The 18,897-nt window shown below is 40.0% G+C and overlaps 1 protein-coding gene across 1 annotated transcript in view; it reads left to right on the top strand.

The window, feature by feature from the left end:
- The window catches only part of ctnna2 (catenin (cadherin-associated protein), alpha 2), a 326,489-nt gene extending 311,025 nt beyond the window's left edge, over positions 1–15,464 (top strand). The window contains exons 15-18 of the mRNA XM_063476233.1: positions 1,241–1,422; positions 2,368–2,473; positions 11,604–11,738; positions 14,272–15,464. Coding sequence (XP_063332303.1) covers positions 1,241–1,422; positions 2,368–2,473; positions 11,604–11,738; positions 14,272–14,559 — 711 coding nt within the window. The 3' untranslated portion in view covers positions 14,560–15,464. The remainder of the gene's footprint in view (positions 1–1,240; positions 1,423–2,367; positions 2,474–11,603; positions 11,739–14,271) is intronic.
- Positions 15,465–18,897: the final 3,433 nt, after the last annotated feature.

Genomic DNA, 18,897 nt, shown 5'->3' with positions numbered 1-18,897 from the left:
TTGTTTGTTTATGCCGTATGGGCTTTTTTCTTTCTTTTCTTTTTCTTTTTTCAAGCTAACCGCCATCAAAGCTTTGCAGCACCCCGCTCGCAAAGTGATCAGTAGGCCAAAGCTCATGGACGCATCTGCTGGCCTCTGATGAGAAAATTGTGCCTCCATGCTTCTCTATTTCTGTCTGTAATTTCAATTTTCTCTTTTTCATTGTTGGCCCTCTCCCCTATGCTTATTCGCTTTCAAAGAATTTCAAGAAGACAAGTCGTCTATGGTTTTTTTTTTCCCCCCCCGTTTCCCTCCTCGCACATCTACCAGGGGCACTGAGCAAAGTGACGCACTCGCTCATCAAGCTCGCCCCACACCCCCACACACCAGCTCTGCTGTGAGAGAGGGAATAAGGAAGAGGGAAAGGGAGGAGTAGGGTGATTATTTCATTAAGAGAATGGCAATTCTTGGAGGGCAGTCAATAATAGATGAGGTTAAAAAACAATGGTGACTTTCCTTTTTTCACTGTATTCGTTTTCTCTCTCACCCTCTCGAGTCAATAGAATCGACCTAATGGAAACCAGGTTACTCTTCCTTCCATCTCACCTCCCTGACATAATGTTGAACAAATGCATTATTCATTCTCTGGTCTAAGAAGCGAGGTAATTATACATTTATCTCCCAAATAATACTGGGTCCTTACTGCGCCTGTGACCTTGCCACAAGATTTATGCCATTTTGGACCTGCCCCCAAAGGCCGCTGAGAGAGCAAATGTATTCTCATGGAAGGAGAAAAAAAAATGAAGGCGAATAAAAAAAAATGGATTTGCTTTTTATGGATATAAGATGTCAAGTGGTTTGAAAAGTTCCAGTCATTAAATATAAAGTTTAGAACTTTATTTTGAAGTGTTTCAGAGGAGCAAGTCGTCAGACCCCAGATTTAATGTTTAACTTTTGTCCAAGTTTTTGTTGAGTGGATAAAAAAGTGTACCAGAAGGGGGAAGGGAAAAAAATGAACAAATGGTGCAACAGCTCTTTTATAAATGCCCTCTATGCTGTTTCTCTTAGCATAATCCCTCTTTCTTTCTCATTTCCTTCTCATTCTCTCCTCCCCAACTTTAACTCTCTCCTTTATTTTCTCCACTGTTTTTTCCCTCATGAGCCATCTTCCCAATTTATTCAGCTCAAATGTACCCTTTCATAATATCTTCCTCCTCCTCTAATGCTTTTTGCTTCCTTCATACTCCCGTGTTGCCTGCAGGCCATCATGGCACAGCTTCCCCAGGAGGAGAAGGCAAAGATTGCTGAGCAGGTGGAGAGCTTCAGACAGGAAAAGTGCAAGTTAGACGCAGAAGTTGCCAAGTGGGACGACAATGGCAACGACATCATTGTGCTCGCCAAGCAGATGTGCATGATCATGATGGAGATGACAGATTTCACCAGGTAAGAGTGACACACAGTGGACATTTTTATTTTAAATGTGAAAATTATGCAGATGGAGATTGTTTGAAAAGCAAACTATATTCTGTTTTGTTGAAGGCAAAAAAGCACTTTGTTATGATCAGACTGTAATGGTTGTCATGGTTCAGAGACGGGCTATATGTTGACTCCTGCTTTTTTTAAAGCCTTTAAAGCGTTCAGACAGACACATTAACCCTGCCACAGTACTTAAGCCACCTGTAGTTCGTGATCCGTAGGTGTCCTCAGGACCACATTTTGCCACAATGACACTTACTCATGCACACAAACACTCACAAGGTGAAAACAATACCGGTCACACCATTGCGGCTGGTGAAAATCAGAACCATGATTAGTCATGAGTGTTTGTGACTGCGGTGCTGTGGCTGCACCGTTATTACTTGGCAGTGACCCCGTTGACTCACGCTGGCATGAACAAACTGAATGGAAGTTTCAACTTCCAGTGACTAAAAATGAGACATCAGTGAGAGGCAGGCACAGTTCTCTTATCCACATTAACTCTCCCCTTTGTTGCAAAAAAGAACAAAAAAAAAATACCAACTTAGATCACAAACGCTCAGGTTTCCTCTCCTGTATTTTTTCCCTTTTACCGTAACTTCTCTGAAAATTTTCATGTTTTGCTTTTAAAGCATTAATTGTTTCCTTCTTGGAGAGTGCTTCAAAGCATGTCTCCAAGATGGATCATTAGGGATACAGGTAGACTGTATTTGTTTCATCCATTATCTGGGAAAATTTTTGTTATTGTATTGTGTCATATTTTGAATGCCACAAACAGCAAATTAGCTTCCCTACATGCCTGTGCAGCACTGTGGTGAGCGCAGTCTTTAAAGGGAAGCTCTGCATGCCTCCTGCCTCTGCAACTCCACCCACCATCCCTTTTTTCCTTCTTCTCTCCTTGAATTTTCCCAGAGGCAAAGGCCCCCTGAAGAACTCCTCAGATGTGATCAACGCGGCTAAGAAAATTGCAGAGGCTGGTTCCAGGATGGACAAATTGGCCCGTGCTGTTGCAGATCAGGTAGCTTTGCAACTCAGTTTGTGTCTGCTTAGTTTAATTTTTGCCATTATACACGTACTTTGTATCAGACTAAATGTGTCTCTGACTGTGTCACGGTTTCTGGCGGAGGAGCAAATTGTGAATAAGCCGGCATGGCCGATGGAAATCTTTACTGTGGGCATTGATGAGCCTTGCTGGAGCAGCAGGGTGTGTTTCTGCATGACTTTGTCTCCCAAAGGGACCAACACTGAGAGAGCAAGACAGCAGAACCAAGTTGTGTCTCTAATATAATTAGCTCCCAACCGAGGTGTTGCATTCATTATCAGATGAGTACCTCTCTAAAACACGCTGACAGACCATTTTCAATATCTAATCAATCAGCGCTGCGCCGGGGGAAGATGGAAGTGAAAAGCAATATGTGTGTATGTTGTGTATGTGTGTGTACAGCAAATGAAGTGGGAGGTATTTCAAAATGCTAGCAGCACTCCAGGTAATGCATAATGTTCTTCTTCATTTCATCTGTCTCTAATAAGAAGTGAGAATAAACTTAGGCTCAAGACTCACTGATTCATTAAGGCAGCCTGTTGTCATTGTAATTGCTGCTGCTGTTAGCTAGCAAACCTTTGGAATAATTATTGTTGGTTTCACTAACACACACTGGGCTTCCATCCATTGCTGCTTAGCTGAAGAAATGAAGCTAAATTTTAGAGTTATAACAGTGAAATCTTTTTCTGAAGCCTCCATAAAGCCTCATGCATCATCACACACAGCCACGTTATATTAGTGAAAAGCACAAGATTTTTATAAGTATAATCTCTATACTTAAAGTTGTTTTATATGTTATATGCATAATAAGTGTGTACATCCATGAAAACTGACCACACAACATTGCCACATACACTCACTGACCACTATATTATATATTATTCAACTTTATTCACTTTGTTGTTCATTTTATTGTTCAGTTGATTGTTAATGTCAATATCTGATCAGCTAGTCCCATGGTAGCAGCTCAGTATGTTTAGGCAAGGTCAAGACAAGCTTTGAAGTTGAAACGGAGCATCAGAGAGGGATTTGCAGAAGGTGATTTCAGTGCCTTTAAATGTCGCATGGTTGTTGGTGTCAGGCGAGAGGGTCTGAGTATTTCAGAAACTGCTGATCTACTGGGATTTTCCCACACAACCGTCTCTAGGGTTTATAGAGAATGATCTATAAGATATTTACTGCTGCTCCCCAGAAAATATCTAAGGAGCAGCAAGTCTCTGGGTGAAAATGCTTTGTTGATGCCAGAGGTTGGAGGAGAATAATCGGACTGCTCTGAGTTGATAGGAAGGCAAAAGTAACAAAATAACCAGTCACTACAACCAAGGTATTCAGAAGAGCATCTCTGAAATACACATTGAACCTTGAAGAAGATGCGCTACAGCAGCAGAAGGCCACACTGGCTTTCACTCCAGCTAAGAACAGTAAATTGAGGCTACACACAGGCTCACCAAAACTGGACAATGGAAGACTGGAAAAATGTTGCCTCATCTGATGAGTCTTGATTTCTGCTGCAGCATTCAGATGATGAACGAGAGAGTCAGCAGCTCAGGCTGGTGGTGCTGGTGTAATGGTGTGGAGATATTTTCTTTGCAGACTTTTAGTACCAAAGGCCTAAAGTCGTCGTTTAGACACCACGGTCTACTTGAGTAATGCTGCTGAACATGTCCATCGCTTATGTAATGTTCTCATTTTACTACTATACACTAAAATATCAGAAGGAATGTTTTCGAAATCTTGTTGAGTCTGAACTCCAATATCCAGTGTTAGACTTAGTAATTGTTTTGCACAATTAACAGACTGTTAAACTGTTAAATGGTAGCTACAAGAATGTCTGTTGGCAGCATGTAGCATGATAGCAGTACAACTGAACCAAAGCAGGAGTAGACATACTTTTAAATGAGAAAACCCTTTTGTTTTGGCCTATGACCTAACCTTCTGGAAAATTAAAATATGCTGAAAAGCTATTTAGATATCCGACATCTTAAAAAAGACAAAAAAGGAGAAAAGAAATAACCTTTGTAACATTTTTCCTTGAATGTGGATTCAACCAAAGAGGATTTTGACCAACTCTTTTAAATGTTCTTTATCTTGTGCCTTCTTGTGACAATATGTGATTTCACAACAATATATCAACAAGCCTTCTGCTCTTACCACAGCACAGAATGCCCGCTAGTTTTTAAGGCTGTAGAGTATGTTAAGCTTTCAGCGGCCCAGAAGGAATCTTTAGTCAAAGCTGGCACTTTTCTGCTCGTGTCACACTATCCTGCTCTCCAGACCATATTGCACTACAGAACAAAGTTTCGGGCTCTTTTGCATGTTTCCATGTGTGAAAACATTTGCCTCTGTTTGGTGTCGCGTATGTTGTTGAGAGAAATATCTGGGACAGAGAGTACAAAAGAAGCACGGATTTGTATTTGTGTGCCTTTGTATTCACTTCTTGGCTCGTAGACTGCCAAGTGATGATCAGTGTTTAACAGGGTTTAGGTAGGAGTGAATCTGTCACATGGCAAATCACTTCCAGAGCCTGTGTCTGAATCAACAGTTGCCGTAATGAAAAGAGCAGGTGGCTTGCCATTTTTAATTCTCACTTAAATGTTTCCTAGACCAGTGTTTACTGAATATTCAGAGCCTTCTGCTACACTTCCAGGGACATCAGCACTGTGTACTGAAAATAAAGTGGGACTTGAGGACCTTTTCATTTCCAGCATGTATTTATTCTGAAAGTACTCATGTTGGGCACTCGGTCCATTTGCTGCCATGCCATCTAGTAATCAGAGTGAGTTAATAAAAGTTAAAAGCTGAAAAGTTTGCTTTTATCAAGCATCTTAATGGAATTACACAACAAATCAAATGACCTTTATTGTTGTGGATAAAGACAAGTATTTTGCATTTGCACATTGTAGTCAGTAACCGGTGCTTGTCGAGAGCGCTGTGGCTTGACAGTAAAAGTAAAGCCTTCTCCACTGCATTCAGACAGGTCCCATAAGTAGCAAACCTTGTCACCATGACTCCACGTCAGTCCTATTGATGAGCACATGTGAGGCAGAAGGCAATTCAATATGGAAGTGGGGGACTTTCATAGTCGTTTGAGCACAGCACATGATATAGAAAAAAACCCTAGAGGCACTTCACCCCATTTCACTCCAGCAATGTCTTTTCTTCTACTCTATTTCTCCTTCTTCATTTTCTCATGGTGCTTGATTTGTTAACCCCTACATGCATACTAAATATCTAATTCATCATTTCATTCAGTTTAAGCATCCAACACCCCGATATTTCTCAAACTGTGTCTCTAATCCAAACGTGCATTTTTTTCTTTCTTGAAGCATCCTTTTGCTTGTGTTATGTGTTTTTAACAGTACTCTGAATGCACATGTTGGCAAACAAAAACTGTGTATTTTCCAATATAGCACAGTGGTATCGTTGTCCCACTGTTGCACAACAATAAAGCTTATGTGAACACAGCCAGACATTGAGGCTTGATCGCGGTTTAACATAATTCAACTCAGTTCAATTCAATTTTATTTGTATAGCGCCAAATCAGAGCAACAGTTGCCTCAAGGTGCTTTGTATTGTGAGGTAAAGACTCTAAAATAACACAGAGAAAACCCCAACAATTAAATGGCCTCAAAGGAGCAAGCGCTTGGTGACAATGGGGAGGAAAAATTCCCTTTTAACAGCAAGAAACCTTCGGCAGAACCAGGAACAGGGAAGGGCAGCCATCTGCCGCAACAGGTTGGGGATGAGGGGATGGAGAACAGACACGCTGTGTAAGAGAGCCAGAGATTAATAATAACTAACGATTAAACACAGAGTGGTATATAAACACAGTGAGTGAATATGAAACATTCAAGCTCCCGGCAGCTTATTGCAGCGTAACTAAGAGAGGATTCAGGGTCACCTGATCTAACCATCATTATAAGCTTTATCAAAAAGGAAATTTTTAAATGTAATCTTAAAGGTAGAGAGTGTGTCTGTTTCCCCAATCCAAGTAGTATAGCACTAATCAGACCTATTAGGCATACCCAGTTAAAGACAGGAAGTGAGCTTAGAAGACATAATAAATAAATTAACTGAAAGTATTTTTAAGAAAACATGAACCTGATGCACCTAATGAAAATATGAAACATTTATTTATTTATAACAACAACAAACATAGACGCAACAATAACGCTACAAAAATGCTAATTACGCATGAATAATAAATGCAGTTGATGAATGAATGACTGAAAAGCATTAAACATGAATGTGCCGCAAATTAATAAATACGAAAAAAGCTGTAGCCGTCACCTCAAACAGCAGCTGATAAATGGAGTGGCAAGTTTGGAAATGCAGCAAAAGGTAATTCGAGGTTCTGAAAAGCGAGTAAAGTTAAGGGAAAACCGTGGGTGTGTCGTCATCTTGATGGAGATTGAGGACAGCATCAGAGATCCTTCCAGCTGTTGTTCCACACAGCTAGAAGACCATAGTTACGGTGTCTTATATGTACAGTTCTGGAGGCAAATTCAAAGATGCATCTGACCGATCACAAATGTTTTTATCATTCGACAGAGGAGCAAGTGTTGACTGTCTTCTGTGGACATAAATGGGTCAGAGGCTTTGCACAACATAGCAGCTTTTCAGGTGACTTTGAATGTCCCGGCAAAAGAAGTGAAACTGGGGTTTGAAGATCTCAGCGAGCACATCTTTGGGCTCCTCATGCTGTTAGGATTCTTATGACACCAACCGCCACCAAGTTTATCTTTAGGAGTTCGTACAGCGCAGAGCACAGCGTTATGAAAAACTGTGACATGTAGCAGTATGAATAACTTGGCTTGAGGCAGGCACACTTTGATTGCCGAGTCATTCTGTCAGCGGAGGTACTTGGTATCTGTGTTGACAGTTGTCGTAGGTGTCTTTACATTTCTGTGTAGTATGTCAAGGTGAATATTGTTACAGAAAATATGACTACACCTGAGATGGTAAGAACTTCAGGTTGGAGCTATTCTTAGAAAGGCATTATACAGAGTGACCCTGTAAGTGTGATACAGTGCCCATATTCAGTGTAATATTAGACAAAGTAGATGTCTTTGATAGAATGATTGTGGCTCCACAGAAGCTATTTACCAGGAGGATCATAGTTTTCTTGCCCTTGGTAGTATTATAAGATTTTCCTGCTAAGACGTCTTTAAAATATTTAATACTGCCTCCCTTATCTTTTATTATATTTCACATTATTTTTGCTGCTTATCATTGCTTTGAAAAATAACTTTTCATTTGCGTTGCACTTTTGTAAATATGCAGTTTGAGCACTGAGTTGTGTTGCACAATAATTTCTTAAAGGTCATTACAAATGCTTCAAAACATACTCAATTTTAAAGCTACATACACAGACTTTCAGATGTTGCTTTAGTTGTCAGAGCAAAAGCTTCTGTCACAGTGAGTGCAAACCAGTACCAGCAAAGCTCCTGTCACTTCGACAGACAGCAGCAAAAACTAGACACATGTCTAATTAAAAGATCTCACAATATAAACAAAAATATACAGTTTGATAGGCACTGGCTGGAGCAGTCAGAAGTAGCTGTATTTAACAATGATTGCTGCGGCTCAAGAGGTAGCACAGGTCATCTACTAATTGGAAGGTTGGTGGTTCGATCCTGGCTGCTCCAGTCTGCATGCCAAAGTATCCTTGGGCAAAATAGTGAACCCCAAGTTGCTCTATGCATTCATCAGCCTGTGTGCGGCTGTGGATGTTAGAAAGAAAACACTTGAACACAGAAAAAAGTGCTTTGGTGAATGAGAGATTCACTTGGAGAGTGCTCAGGTAGAGTAGAAAAGCACTTTATCAAAACCAGTCCACCTACCATCCCTGTCACCGAGTGAAAAGTTGTGTGGAAGATTTGTCAGATCTTCGGAGTGCTTTGTTTGCTCATTTGTTAAAATCCTTTGTGATCACATTGCAAGTGTGTGAAGTGAAGAGGATGTCACTGACAAGTTTGGTCTGTAGTTCTTATAGGTAAGACAAAACCCGGGCAGAAGATTCAGTTAATAATAACTTTAATTCTGGGCAGAAATTGCACATTTTAGATGTAAATCAATAATCACGTGTTTTAAAAAATCATGAATGGTACTCAAGGTCACTTGAATTATTTATTTTGTCGATGGTGGGAAATTGTAATTTTTCTTTTAAGACTTCTCCTGTGCAACATGCCAGATAATGGAATAAATCATAAGAAGAAGATGCAGTGCATTAGGAATGCACTAAAATATAATAAGTGATTTTAGTATGCATGAGAGCACAGCAGTGCTCGGCCTTTGGTGGAGATGCAAAGACTGAATGAGCAAATAGAAAGATTATCAGCTATCTTGACGTAACTGACAAGTGACAGCTTACCATCAGAGAGACTGTAGCTGTCCAGTCAGCTAGAAGACATATTGTGTAACTGAGTGTAACATGCTCCATTTGAATCTGTCATCGTACCATCTTCAAGTCAGCCTTTTCTCGCTCAGATTTCATCCTTGTCTTCGTCTACTGTTATCCATTTAACGCACAACAAAACGCTACAATAAAGGCAAAACAGCAACAGAGCAACAGAGCTCAGGCTGCGAGCGAAACAGTTTTTAATTACTAATTACTACTTCTTACAAAGTGAATCATTTAGGAGAAAAAGTCCAAGCCTGCTTATAAATGCAGCATCAGCGTGAGGTGTGACTTGTGTTTTGACAGACTGCCACACTCTGATGGTGTTGCCCTCATCTTAGCAAGAGAGTTCACATCATCTTGCTAAATTATCCATTTGGAGCATGTTTTATTCATTTAGGGCCAAATTATGCAAAAACAAAAAAGAACTCTCTTGCTTGTTCCTCTGGACACTAATATAAAATGTTCATATAATAGTGAAAGAAGAGAGAAGGTCAGAGAGAGTTTGGCGAAGGCCGAAAAAGTCCAGTTGTCACTGCACATTGTTTCCTGACTAGACAGTAATGAATCCTATTTCGCTATAAAGAGAGAGGGCTTCAATGAGCCAGGCAAAGTAATGGGCCATACAATTTATTTACATCAACAGGGAATCTGCGGAAGAACTGGGCTATTAGTCAACTGTACAATAGGGAACAATTGTGTCATGTCTGCATCAAAGTTGCCTCGGGCAATAGTGTGAAGTGCCAGCAGTGCGAAGTGCAGTTAGCAGTTATTCTAGCCAGGACTGGCGGTGCAGTGATAATGCCCAAAGAGACGCTTCACCCTCGCTGGCTGCTTTATGAGCTAGCAGCTCGCCCTCAGTCTGCACTCAGTGAGAGGAAGATGGTGCTTTATTGTGCTGTTGAAAGTCTTGCTCTAGCCGTAACTATGCCTTGAATTGCTTTTTGCAATTATATTTGTAGGTTGGAAAGAAGAAAAAAACTCCAAACATTTCACCAAAGACAAAAGACAGACTTTTGCTATCCATTTGTGAGCATCAGTGAAGGGCACTTTGGGCCGGTCGATGCAATTTTTCTTGGCACAGGAGGCCTTGTCTCAGGTAGAAGGAGATGAAACAGGAAGCCAGGAAAGTTGTAAGTCCTGGAGGGGGTATATTCATGTCACAGCTCGATGTTTAACTTGCCATCCCCATATACCCGAGCCCAGAAGACAAGGAAATGAGCTGTGCATTTCCCCACACAGTGGTGCTGAATGTCCTAGTTAGGACCATTTAATATTAATGGCTGGAAGAAAGGTGCTGCTACAAAATGATGCTCACAGTGTTTAAGCAGCTGATGCAGTGTTCTTAACCCACTGGGAGCTTAGTGGGCCATAGCTGACTCCTGGAAGGCTTCCAGATAGAATAATAGGGGCAAACTGTGTGATAGTAGGATACCTGAGGAGGCTGTCCCCTTATTCCCTGTTGGTCCATTTGCTGCTCTGTATGATTGGTCTTTCTCCTGTTGAAGTAGCACAAAGGCCAGCAGGACCAGGTCAGAACTTCTGATTCAAAAAAATAATATAAAAGTGGGCCATAGGGGAAGAAAGGCTGCTGTGGAAGCAAGTCGTTCTGGGTTTTGAAATATTGTGTCCGTTCATTGTGGATTGATCTGCTTTCTTCTTCTGCAACATGCTGTGACAAACTTGTTTCATGTGAAATGAATGTGTTTGACACCCTGCAGTGCAACTCAACTCGCCTTTGAAACTCATGCCTGCAACAACTAACAATGGGAAAAAAAATGTTGAGCAACAGCCTTCGTGCTCCGCGCAAAGACGTGTAATTAGCAACCAAAAACGCCGGAACCCCGCTGTTTCTATTTTTTTGTTTGGTTTTTTTAGGATTGTTTTTCTTGGTGTTATATTTTAAAACCGGCTCAACTTCAGACACCATGACTATTATAACAATCCAATTTGATGGAGAACTTGGATCTGAATTCTTTTTTGGGAAAATGTACCACCTTTAAATCCAGATGGTAGCTCTGCGATAGGCATAGATTTAGATTTTGGCAATAATGTCTGAAACAAGTCCTAAGACCATTTTCCATGGCTTTGACTGGATCAAAATGTAAAAACATTTTCAGCCATGTATACAAATTACACTTCATACAGTGGGAGAAATAGTTATTTGATCCCCTGCTGAATTTGTAAGTTTGCTCATTACAAAGAAATTAACAGGTTTTAGTTTGATTTTAATGGAGAAAGAATATCAACCAAAATTCCAGAAAAAACAAAAACACAAAAGTTATAAATTTATTTTCCTCTCATTGAATAAACCATAAAATTAGACATTGTTCATTTCTTTATAAGTGAGCAAACTTACAGATTCAGCAGGGGATAAAATAATTATTTCCCCCACTGTAGATGCAATAATCACATTTGCATGTCACTACACATCATTGTGATGATGCAGGAAGATGTATGTAATTCTCTGTGTGAGTCTGCTTATATCCTTTGCATTGGAAACTATTTCATCAAAACAGTGTACATTTCAGGGAACATCCCTTTATTTGTATTGCAGAAATAAAGGGAAACAGCTGTCAGTGTGAGGAGGCTAAAGATGAAAAAGTAAACTGTAAAAACTGTTGGGTTTTGCTGCTGTTAATTTAAAGTCTAATTGCCATGATCATATATAGACTGCATGTGTCTTTGCACCTTTTTTCCATTCAGTGCCCTGATTCAGCATGCAAGCAGGATCTGCTGGCTTACCTTCAGAGAATTGCCCTGTACTGTCATCAGCTCAACATCTGCAGCAAGGTGAAAGCTGAGGTCCAAAATCTGGGTGGAGAGCTCATCGTGTCTGGGGTAAGTGCTTCACTATTACTGATGTTGTAGATACGCTTTAAGCATAGATTCACTAGACTTGATCCATTTAAGACCTTTTTTATGCTCTGTGCTGCGGATGGGCAAATCTTTTTTTTCAAGGTCATAATGAAGCTTGGAAGATGAGATAAAGGGTCATGTAGATTATGGCTGATGCAATTATTTCAAAATGATTGCCATCTAATAATACCTGAAATATGCACCATGGGCTTTTTTCCAGTTGTAGTGTTCATGCCTCATGAACTCCTAATAGTGCTCCAACCAAAAGCAGACAATTATTCCATGTTGCTTGGATTTAATATTCATGAGGTTCTTAAACTTCTTATCCATCATGTTTTTCAGTGTATGAAATATAGAAGTTAATACAAAAACTACAACAATGGACAATTTTATGAACCTTTCTAAACTAAACAGTATCATTTGTATAACTTATAAAATAAAGCTGGTATACGAGTCTCTTCTATCATCATTAGTGCAGCGTTTGTGGACTTTAAACACATTTTAAACTATTAAAGTTGAGCCCTGCAGTTCTCTTTACTGACCAAATTTTTGTGAATTTAGATTTTATCAGGGGAAAAAAATAAAAGATCTGTTTCAATGGAGCCAACTAAAAACAAACTTGACTTTTATCTTTGCTTTGGATTTCCCTGCATCCTGCGTTGATACACTTCTTCATTTCTCAGGACTCTAATGTTTGTCTCACATGAGATATGCAAGCCCTGCTGAGATTTTAACCTTTTCATGGTGGCCAGCTGGAGTCCACACTCATTAAATCTAAACTGTTGACTCGTCTCAGTGTGATGTAGGAGGAGGCCCACTGGCCACGACCCTTAAATGTCAGCCAAACAAAACAGACGGAGACAGAGGTGCACCTGACCCCTGCCTCTGCTAATTACGAACTGCTAAAATAAGATGTCATATAGTGAGAGCCGTGTTTTTATCCTCTCTAATTGCTGGTTGCAGCACAGAAGTCTTGAGTCACCCCTCATTTCTTCATATTTTGATTCCAAGGAGCCAGACTTTATTGTGATTTTTGGTTTTAAACAATAGTTCTCGAGGCTTTGAAAGTTTTTCTGTGGTAATTCGCTGTTTTTTACTAACTTCTAGTCCAGTACTTGTACCTTATCATTTTTAAAGAAGCATTTTTGTTGAACCACTTAACACTGAAGTATAAGTGCAAGTACAAAAAAGGCACTTAATTCAAGGGATGAAGCAGTGTTGTGCCTTAACATAACAGACAACTTACAATTTAAAATTCATTCTTTGCTATCTTTAGTCACTTTCTTGCAAAAACACATCATTTGTTCCCTTCTCTTTAGTTGAATCCATGAAAAATGCCAAAAATAACAGAGTTTGACAGGCACACGATACAAGTATTGCAACAACAACGTAATTCTCAGAGAGCTGTTAGCCAAAAACTTGGCAAATTTCATTATGGTGTGCAGTGTGGCCTTAAAAAATCTGAGGAAACTGGACAAGTGGACAGTTTCTAAAAGACCCTGAAATCTACAGCAGATGAACAGTATCTAAAAGTCATGTCCTTAAGAAATAGGAAGGAAGAAATGGAAACAGGAGAAAAGTCTGAGACACGTCAAATTATGTAAGAACTAGACTGAAATTTTGTGGTAACAGGTCATATTGTAGTGATGAATCCATTCATCATCATTTGAATCATTTGAAATTTTTGGTTCAAATTGGAGCCGCACTTCAGCCAGCAGTGTTCAGGATCGAAATTGATTGAATTATGAACACAAAAAGGTACCATCACATTTTGATCCACCATGCAAAACCATCTGGAAAGCTTCTGATTAGCATCAGCTTCATTTTTCAGAATGATCCCAAACACACTGCTAATGCATTAAAATCATACCTGGGTAGAAAAACACACAATGCAACATTATCATAGAAATAGAGAGAGAGACCTTATTAATTCCACACTGGGGAAATTCAATTCAGTTACAGCAGCACAAAGGTCAGCAAGAAAAAAGTGAATTACAGATATATTATAAAAATAAAATAGAAAAATAAATAGATTAGAAAAAAATTGTGTACCAAAAAAAACAAATGCCCAGAGCCTGGATGTCAACATTATTGCAGAAGTGTGTGATCATCGTGACAGAGGAACAGAGCAAAAGGTAGCCACGGCAAGAAGAGCTTTGAATGTCCTTCAAGAAAACTGGAGAACTATTCCTGAAGAAGACTTAAAGAAATTACCCAAAAGCGTGCCCAGGAGAGTTCAGGCAGTGTTTAAAGAAAAGTGATCATACCAATGTTACTTTTTCTAGCTCGACAGAACTGTACAAACTCTGCTGTAGATACTGTGTTTCACTGCACCCATTTTTCCTAGCAAATTAAAAAGAAATGAGGGTGGCTCAACACTTTTGCTCAATACTGTAACTGATATGTTTCAATGTTGTTTAAGGCAAGAAAATTAGTGCCCTTTTCATTCTAAGACAAACCGACTTTTGATGTAATATTTTTCTCTTTCTCCTCCAACTCATCGTACCCTCTTCAGCTGGACAGCGCCACCTCCCTGATCCAAGCGGCCAAGAACCTAATGAATGCAGTGGTGCTGACTGTAAAGGCGTCTTACGTAGCTTCCACCAAGTACCAGAAGGTGTACGGAACAGCGGCTGTTAACTCGCCCGTTGTGTCTTGGCGCATGAAGGCCCCCGAGAAGAAGCCTCTGGTAAAAAGGGAGAAGCCCGAGGAATGCCAGACTCGTGTACGACGAGGCTCCCAGAAGAAACACATCTCCCCCGTCCAGGCCCTCAGCGAATTCAAGGCCATGGACTCCTTCTAAGAAGAAAGAAAAAACGAAAAAAGAAGTCATGCTTAAGAAAAACAACTCAACATGACGGCGAGAAGTTGATGAAAAAGTTCCCTTTTTACATTGTGTTAACCCAGCTCTGTTTGCCCTGTGTGTGCTTGGTGACACCTCAGGAGGACTACAGTATATATTAAAACTGCCACACTGTGGCTCCTGTTAACACTGTGGTCCTCATGGCTCACAGACAGCCAGCACACAACCCAACAGTATTTATCGATCTTATTGTAGCTTAATATGTGAGAGCCAAAATGTGACAAAGACAGAACGACATTTTGAAAATATGAAAGTTAAAAAAAAAAAAAAAAGGGGAAAGAAACATATCAGAGGAGGAAGTGAGGCATTTAAAAAAAAAAAAAATTAATTGTGGCAGTTGATATTCTAGCTGTATCATTAATGTGCTACTGACTGGCTGCTTGTATACACACTTAAACAGTCTCAATGGAAATCTTACATGGTTCAGTAAAGGAGTTGCTCTAAATGGAGGATATCAGTGGTGGTATGATCCTTGATGACTTTGTTTTTTTTTTTCAATTTGAATGTTAACCTGTAGTGCTAGGAATAACTTATGTTTAAAATACCTGGAAGTGTCAGCATCCGAGTAGTTCCCCCATTCCCGATGATTATAATAATAATAATATTAATAATAATCCATATGGTGTTGTTTTTTTTTACCAAAGCACACTTATGGTCTATTGTATTGCCTTTTTAAACCCCTTTTCTTGAATGGTAACGTCACTAACTATGATGACCTTGTTTGGAAGTCGTGTAGCGTATAATATAGACAGAGAGGTTTGACTAGTTGTGGTTTGCTCAGAGAATAGAATCCCTGCATACGATACCTTTATATCCACCCTTCTCTAATAAATCCCCCAACTTGACACCTCAAGTTTCCTGTGTCTTTATTACTTTCATATAAGCAGCAGCTACAATATCAATCAGAGTGTTACAGCCCGTCATTAGTCAGAAGGATCTGACAACCGTTCGAGATTCACGTGCAAGATGAAGGAGGAGAAAATATCCATTAGTGCCGCAAGCTTACAAGAATAGGTGTATTGATTCGGGGTCACAGGTCAACTCTGCGCTGTGACTGGAGATAATTGGTCTTGGCTCAGCACGGTTAGTGCTGTCGTTGTGATATTTCCACACATTCTCCACACAAGCAGTCTTAACGTATGTGATCACTTTAGCCTTGACGATCTCAGCACATCTGAAATGGATCCCCATGATTTTTACTGACATTCATGTTCAGCAGGTGTCATGTATCCTTTGTAACAGCACAGCGTCTGCCACTAAAGTTGTATATTTGTCCTCAGACATCATCATCATATCCTACTTCCTTGGAGAGTGTGGGCGAGGTGCCCTGACCTTTCTGCTAATCCCTCCACAAGACTGACACTTAACCGAAATGTCTTGACCACTATTGTATGGATTGATATTGAGCGTAGCGCCAATATTTGAGTCCCGCCTTCAGGCTTTGATGGTTCCTAAACGTTTCCCAGAGCACCATTATCGACCCAAAAACGAACACTTAAATAAATGGACAAATTCCGCCCTCACTCGTGGTGAAGCCAAAATATGGCGGCCATAAACACCAGCTCACCATCACCACGTAAGCGAGCGATGTTCCCACTTCACTCAAAGCTTAGTGGTATTGTATTCTCTCAAAATACACTTTGTCTATTAAATTGACATTCATGTGATGGGTGTGATGTGCTGCCAAAGCTGTATCAATTCCTCATTGTTTCAAAGTTAACTGCTGACTCCATGTCAGGTGTATAAGTCGGTATTGATTACTGAAGTCCTTATCAATCTCTCTTAAATCTGCTGAGCTGTCAGAGAAGGAAGGAAAGGTTTGGTTATGAAAGAGGCGCAGCTGTTGGGGAGGCAAGACGAGGAGCCCCACAGTTCTCTGAATGAGGAAGTCGAGCTCTCTTAAAGAAAGAGATCAAAGATCAGCGTGAATACTACCACTATAAACTTTATACAGCAGCGAGACCTGATTACAACCTCCTGTTTTGTTTAATTCCAATAAATTAGCTCAGTTTTAGAGACAGCACAATACATTCATTATTTATATATATATTTTAAAAAAAAGTCCCCAGAGGCATTTGTACACTGTGGCATTACAACACCGGAGAGCAAATCAACCAACTGCTTAACACGACCTTGATCTCTTACGAATCAAATCAAAAGCATCGACATGCATAATTGTCCCAATAATGGCTCATGCGACATTAGTTTGAATAATTCTGCAGTTCGGTCCCTGATAATGAATAGGGTTCTTTATGTATCCACATTGTGCTGCTAATGACCATTAAACACAACATGCATCAGGCATCCGTGCATCACCAGGCCACCCTCTGTTTAGGAAACAGGGCCACAGGGGAGAAGTAGTAACACAATCCAGTTAATGGAGGGATTAATTCCTGGCTGTTGTGCTGTCTTAACTAAAATAATCCCTGTGTGTATCCATCCCTCCTATCCAAATAAAGCGGGCCACGATGGCTGACAGCCTGTTCTCTTTAAAAATTAAAAATAATTAAAAAGAAATAACGACGGTGGCGGAAATGCCAGTGCAGTGCAGGGTTTTAGCACTTTGATTTGAGATGGGATTCGCTGTATTAAAAGGATTAAAACAGAGTTCTAATCTAGTTAAGCAAACCTCCCTCAAACCAACTATAAAAATAGACGGAGAGGAAAATGACTGTCAGAGTCCCAGAGGGAGAATGGTGATGAACAGCACACAACCAGCTGCCGCAATATGCTTTTTTGGCTTCTGGTCTATGGTGTCACAATCCTTCTGACACCAAGCACTTTGCCATCTGCACACGCGCGGACATCAGCGCTGTAAAGGGACCTCATTATGGCCGTTGTTGTAACGTCAAGATTAAATCTGGGAAACCATCTTAGTATGACCTGATGACACTGTTGAGTCTCTCTCTCTTTTTTTTCATCCATTCACTAAGACAAGAAAGGTTATCAGCGAAATGCATTTTCTGAAACGTCCTTAGCTCCACATTAGGTAGGCAGGAGGTGGTTATTTTCTTCTTCTGGACAAAAACATCACTAATGCAGTGCACAAATGTTTACCACCTGATGAATAATTCCAGTCTGAACCCACCGACACATTACTGCTGCAAATTAATTGCGGGCGGTTTTTGGGGAGATATGAAATGAAACCTCAGGCTTTGTCTTCTTTATTTATTTATACCTTTAGCTCTTTGGATGTACTTCCACAAAAGGGTTAAACCTATTTCTAATTCTAATTTTCTCAAGAAAGCTACGAGGTATAGAGAGTCTAGACAATTCATAATTTCTTCAGAATGCCGGCCTATGCTTTTAAAAGAGTCTGAGTAACACAAACACTTAAAGTCCTGCGCCACTGGTTCATACCTCTTTCAGGTTTAGCTCAGCTTCTCGAACACGCCTGGAGGTCAAGCAGGTGTGGCTTCCCAGAAGTTGCATACTGTTGCATATTGATATTTCAGTTTTAATCACATTTGAAATTTACCCAAAACACAATAAAACTGATACCACAGGACTGTATTGCTATTTAGTCCCAAAATACCGCTGTGATGATGTGGAAATATTCACCAACTGCACTCTCCACCATTTTTAAAAAATCATAAATATTAAAGAAAATCATTATCTCCATAAATATTCAATATTCTTCCTTTAAAGTTCCCTTAAATAGCTCTTTGTTTAAGGCGATTGCCAGCTGAGGAAGTGCAGGTTTCAGTACTGACTCGTCTACAAAAGAATGCACATTTTGAAAATTCTTGTAGATTTTTATGCCCTGGTTAAGATAAGACTACTAAAAAAATGGGTTAAGATTTATTTATTTATTTAAAACAAATTTTTCTTTAACTGTTGCATTGTGACAGGATGCAAGCTGCAGTCTCCTGCATCAAACTGCATATGCTACACCCCCCCTACTGCTTCCTGTGCTACATAAAGGGCACACTATTTCCAGCATTTGCTTTGAGTATTTGCGCTGGACATAAATCATGCAAAGAACAAACATCCAAATATGAGTGTAATACACAGGCTTTCTGGACTGGATATATAGTTAAAGGATTATTCCTTCGGAAATAAATCTTAAGGTCATTCATCTTACCAACAGTGTGGTGCACTGTTGTGTGACCCACCTTATAAAGACTGCCACACATTCTCATTTTCCTGCTGTACGTCTCAACTGGCTCAGTAATGCAGGAGATTTCAGTCTTGGAAGTTACTGTGGCTCTGAGCTTTTATGTGTAAGAAAGGGATGAAAACATTTCCCCGGTTGTGCAACACAACTAAGAAGTAGTT

The sequence above is a fragment of the Pelmatolapia mariae genome, linkage group LG6, assembly GCF_036321145.2.
Source record: "Pelmatolapia mariae isolate MD_Pm_ZW linkage group LG6, Pm_UMD_F_2, whole genome shotgun sequence".
Taxonomy (NCBI): Eukaryota; Metazoa; Chordata; class Actinopteri; order Cichliformes; family Cichlidae; genus Pelmatolapia; species Pelmatolapia mariae.
This window is presented reverse-complemented; position numbering and strand designations above follow the sequence as displayed.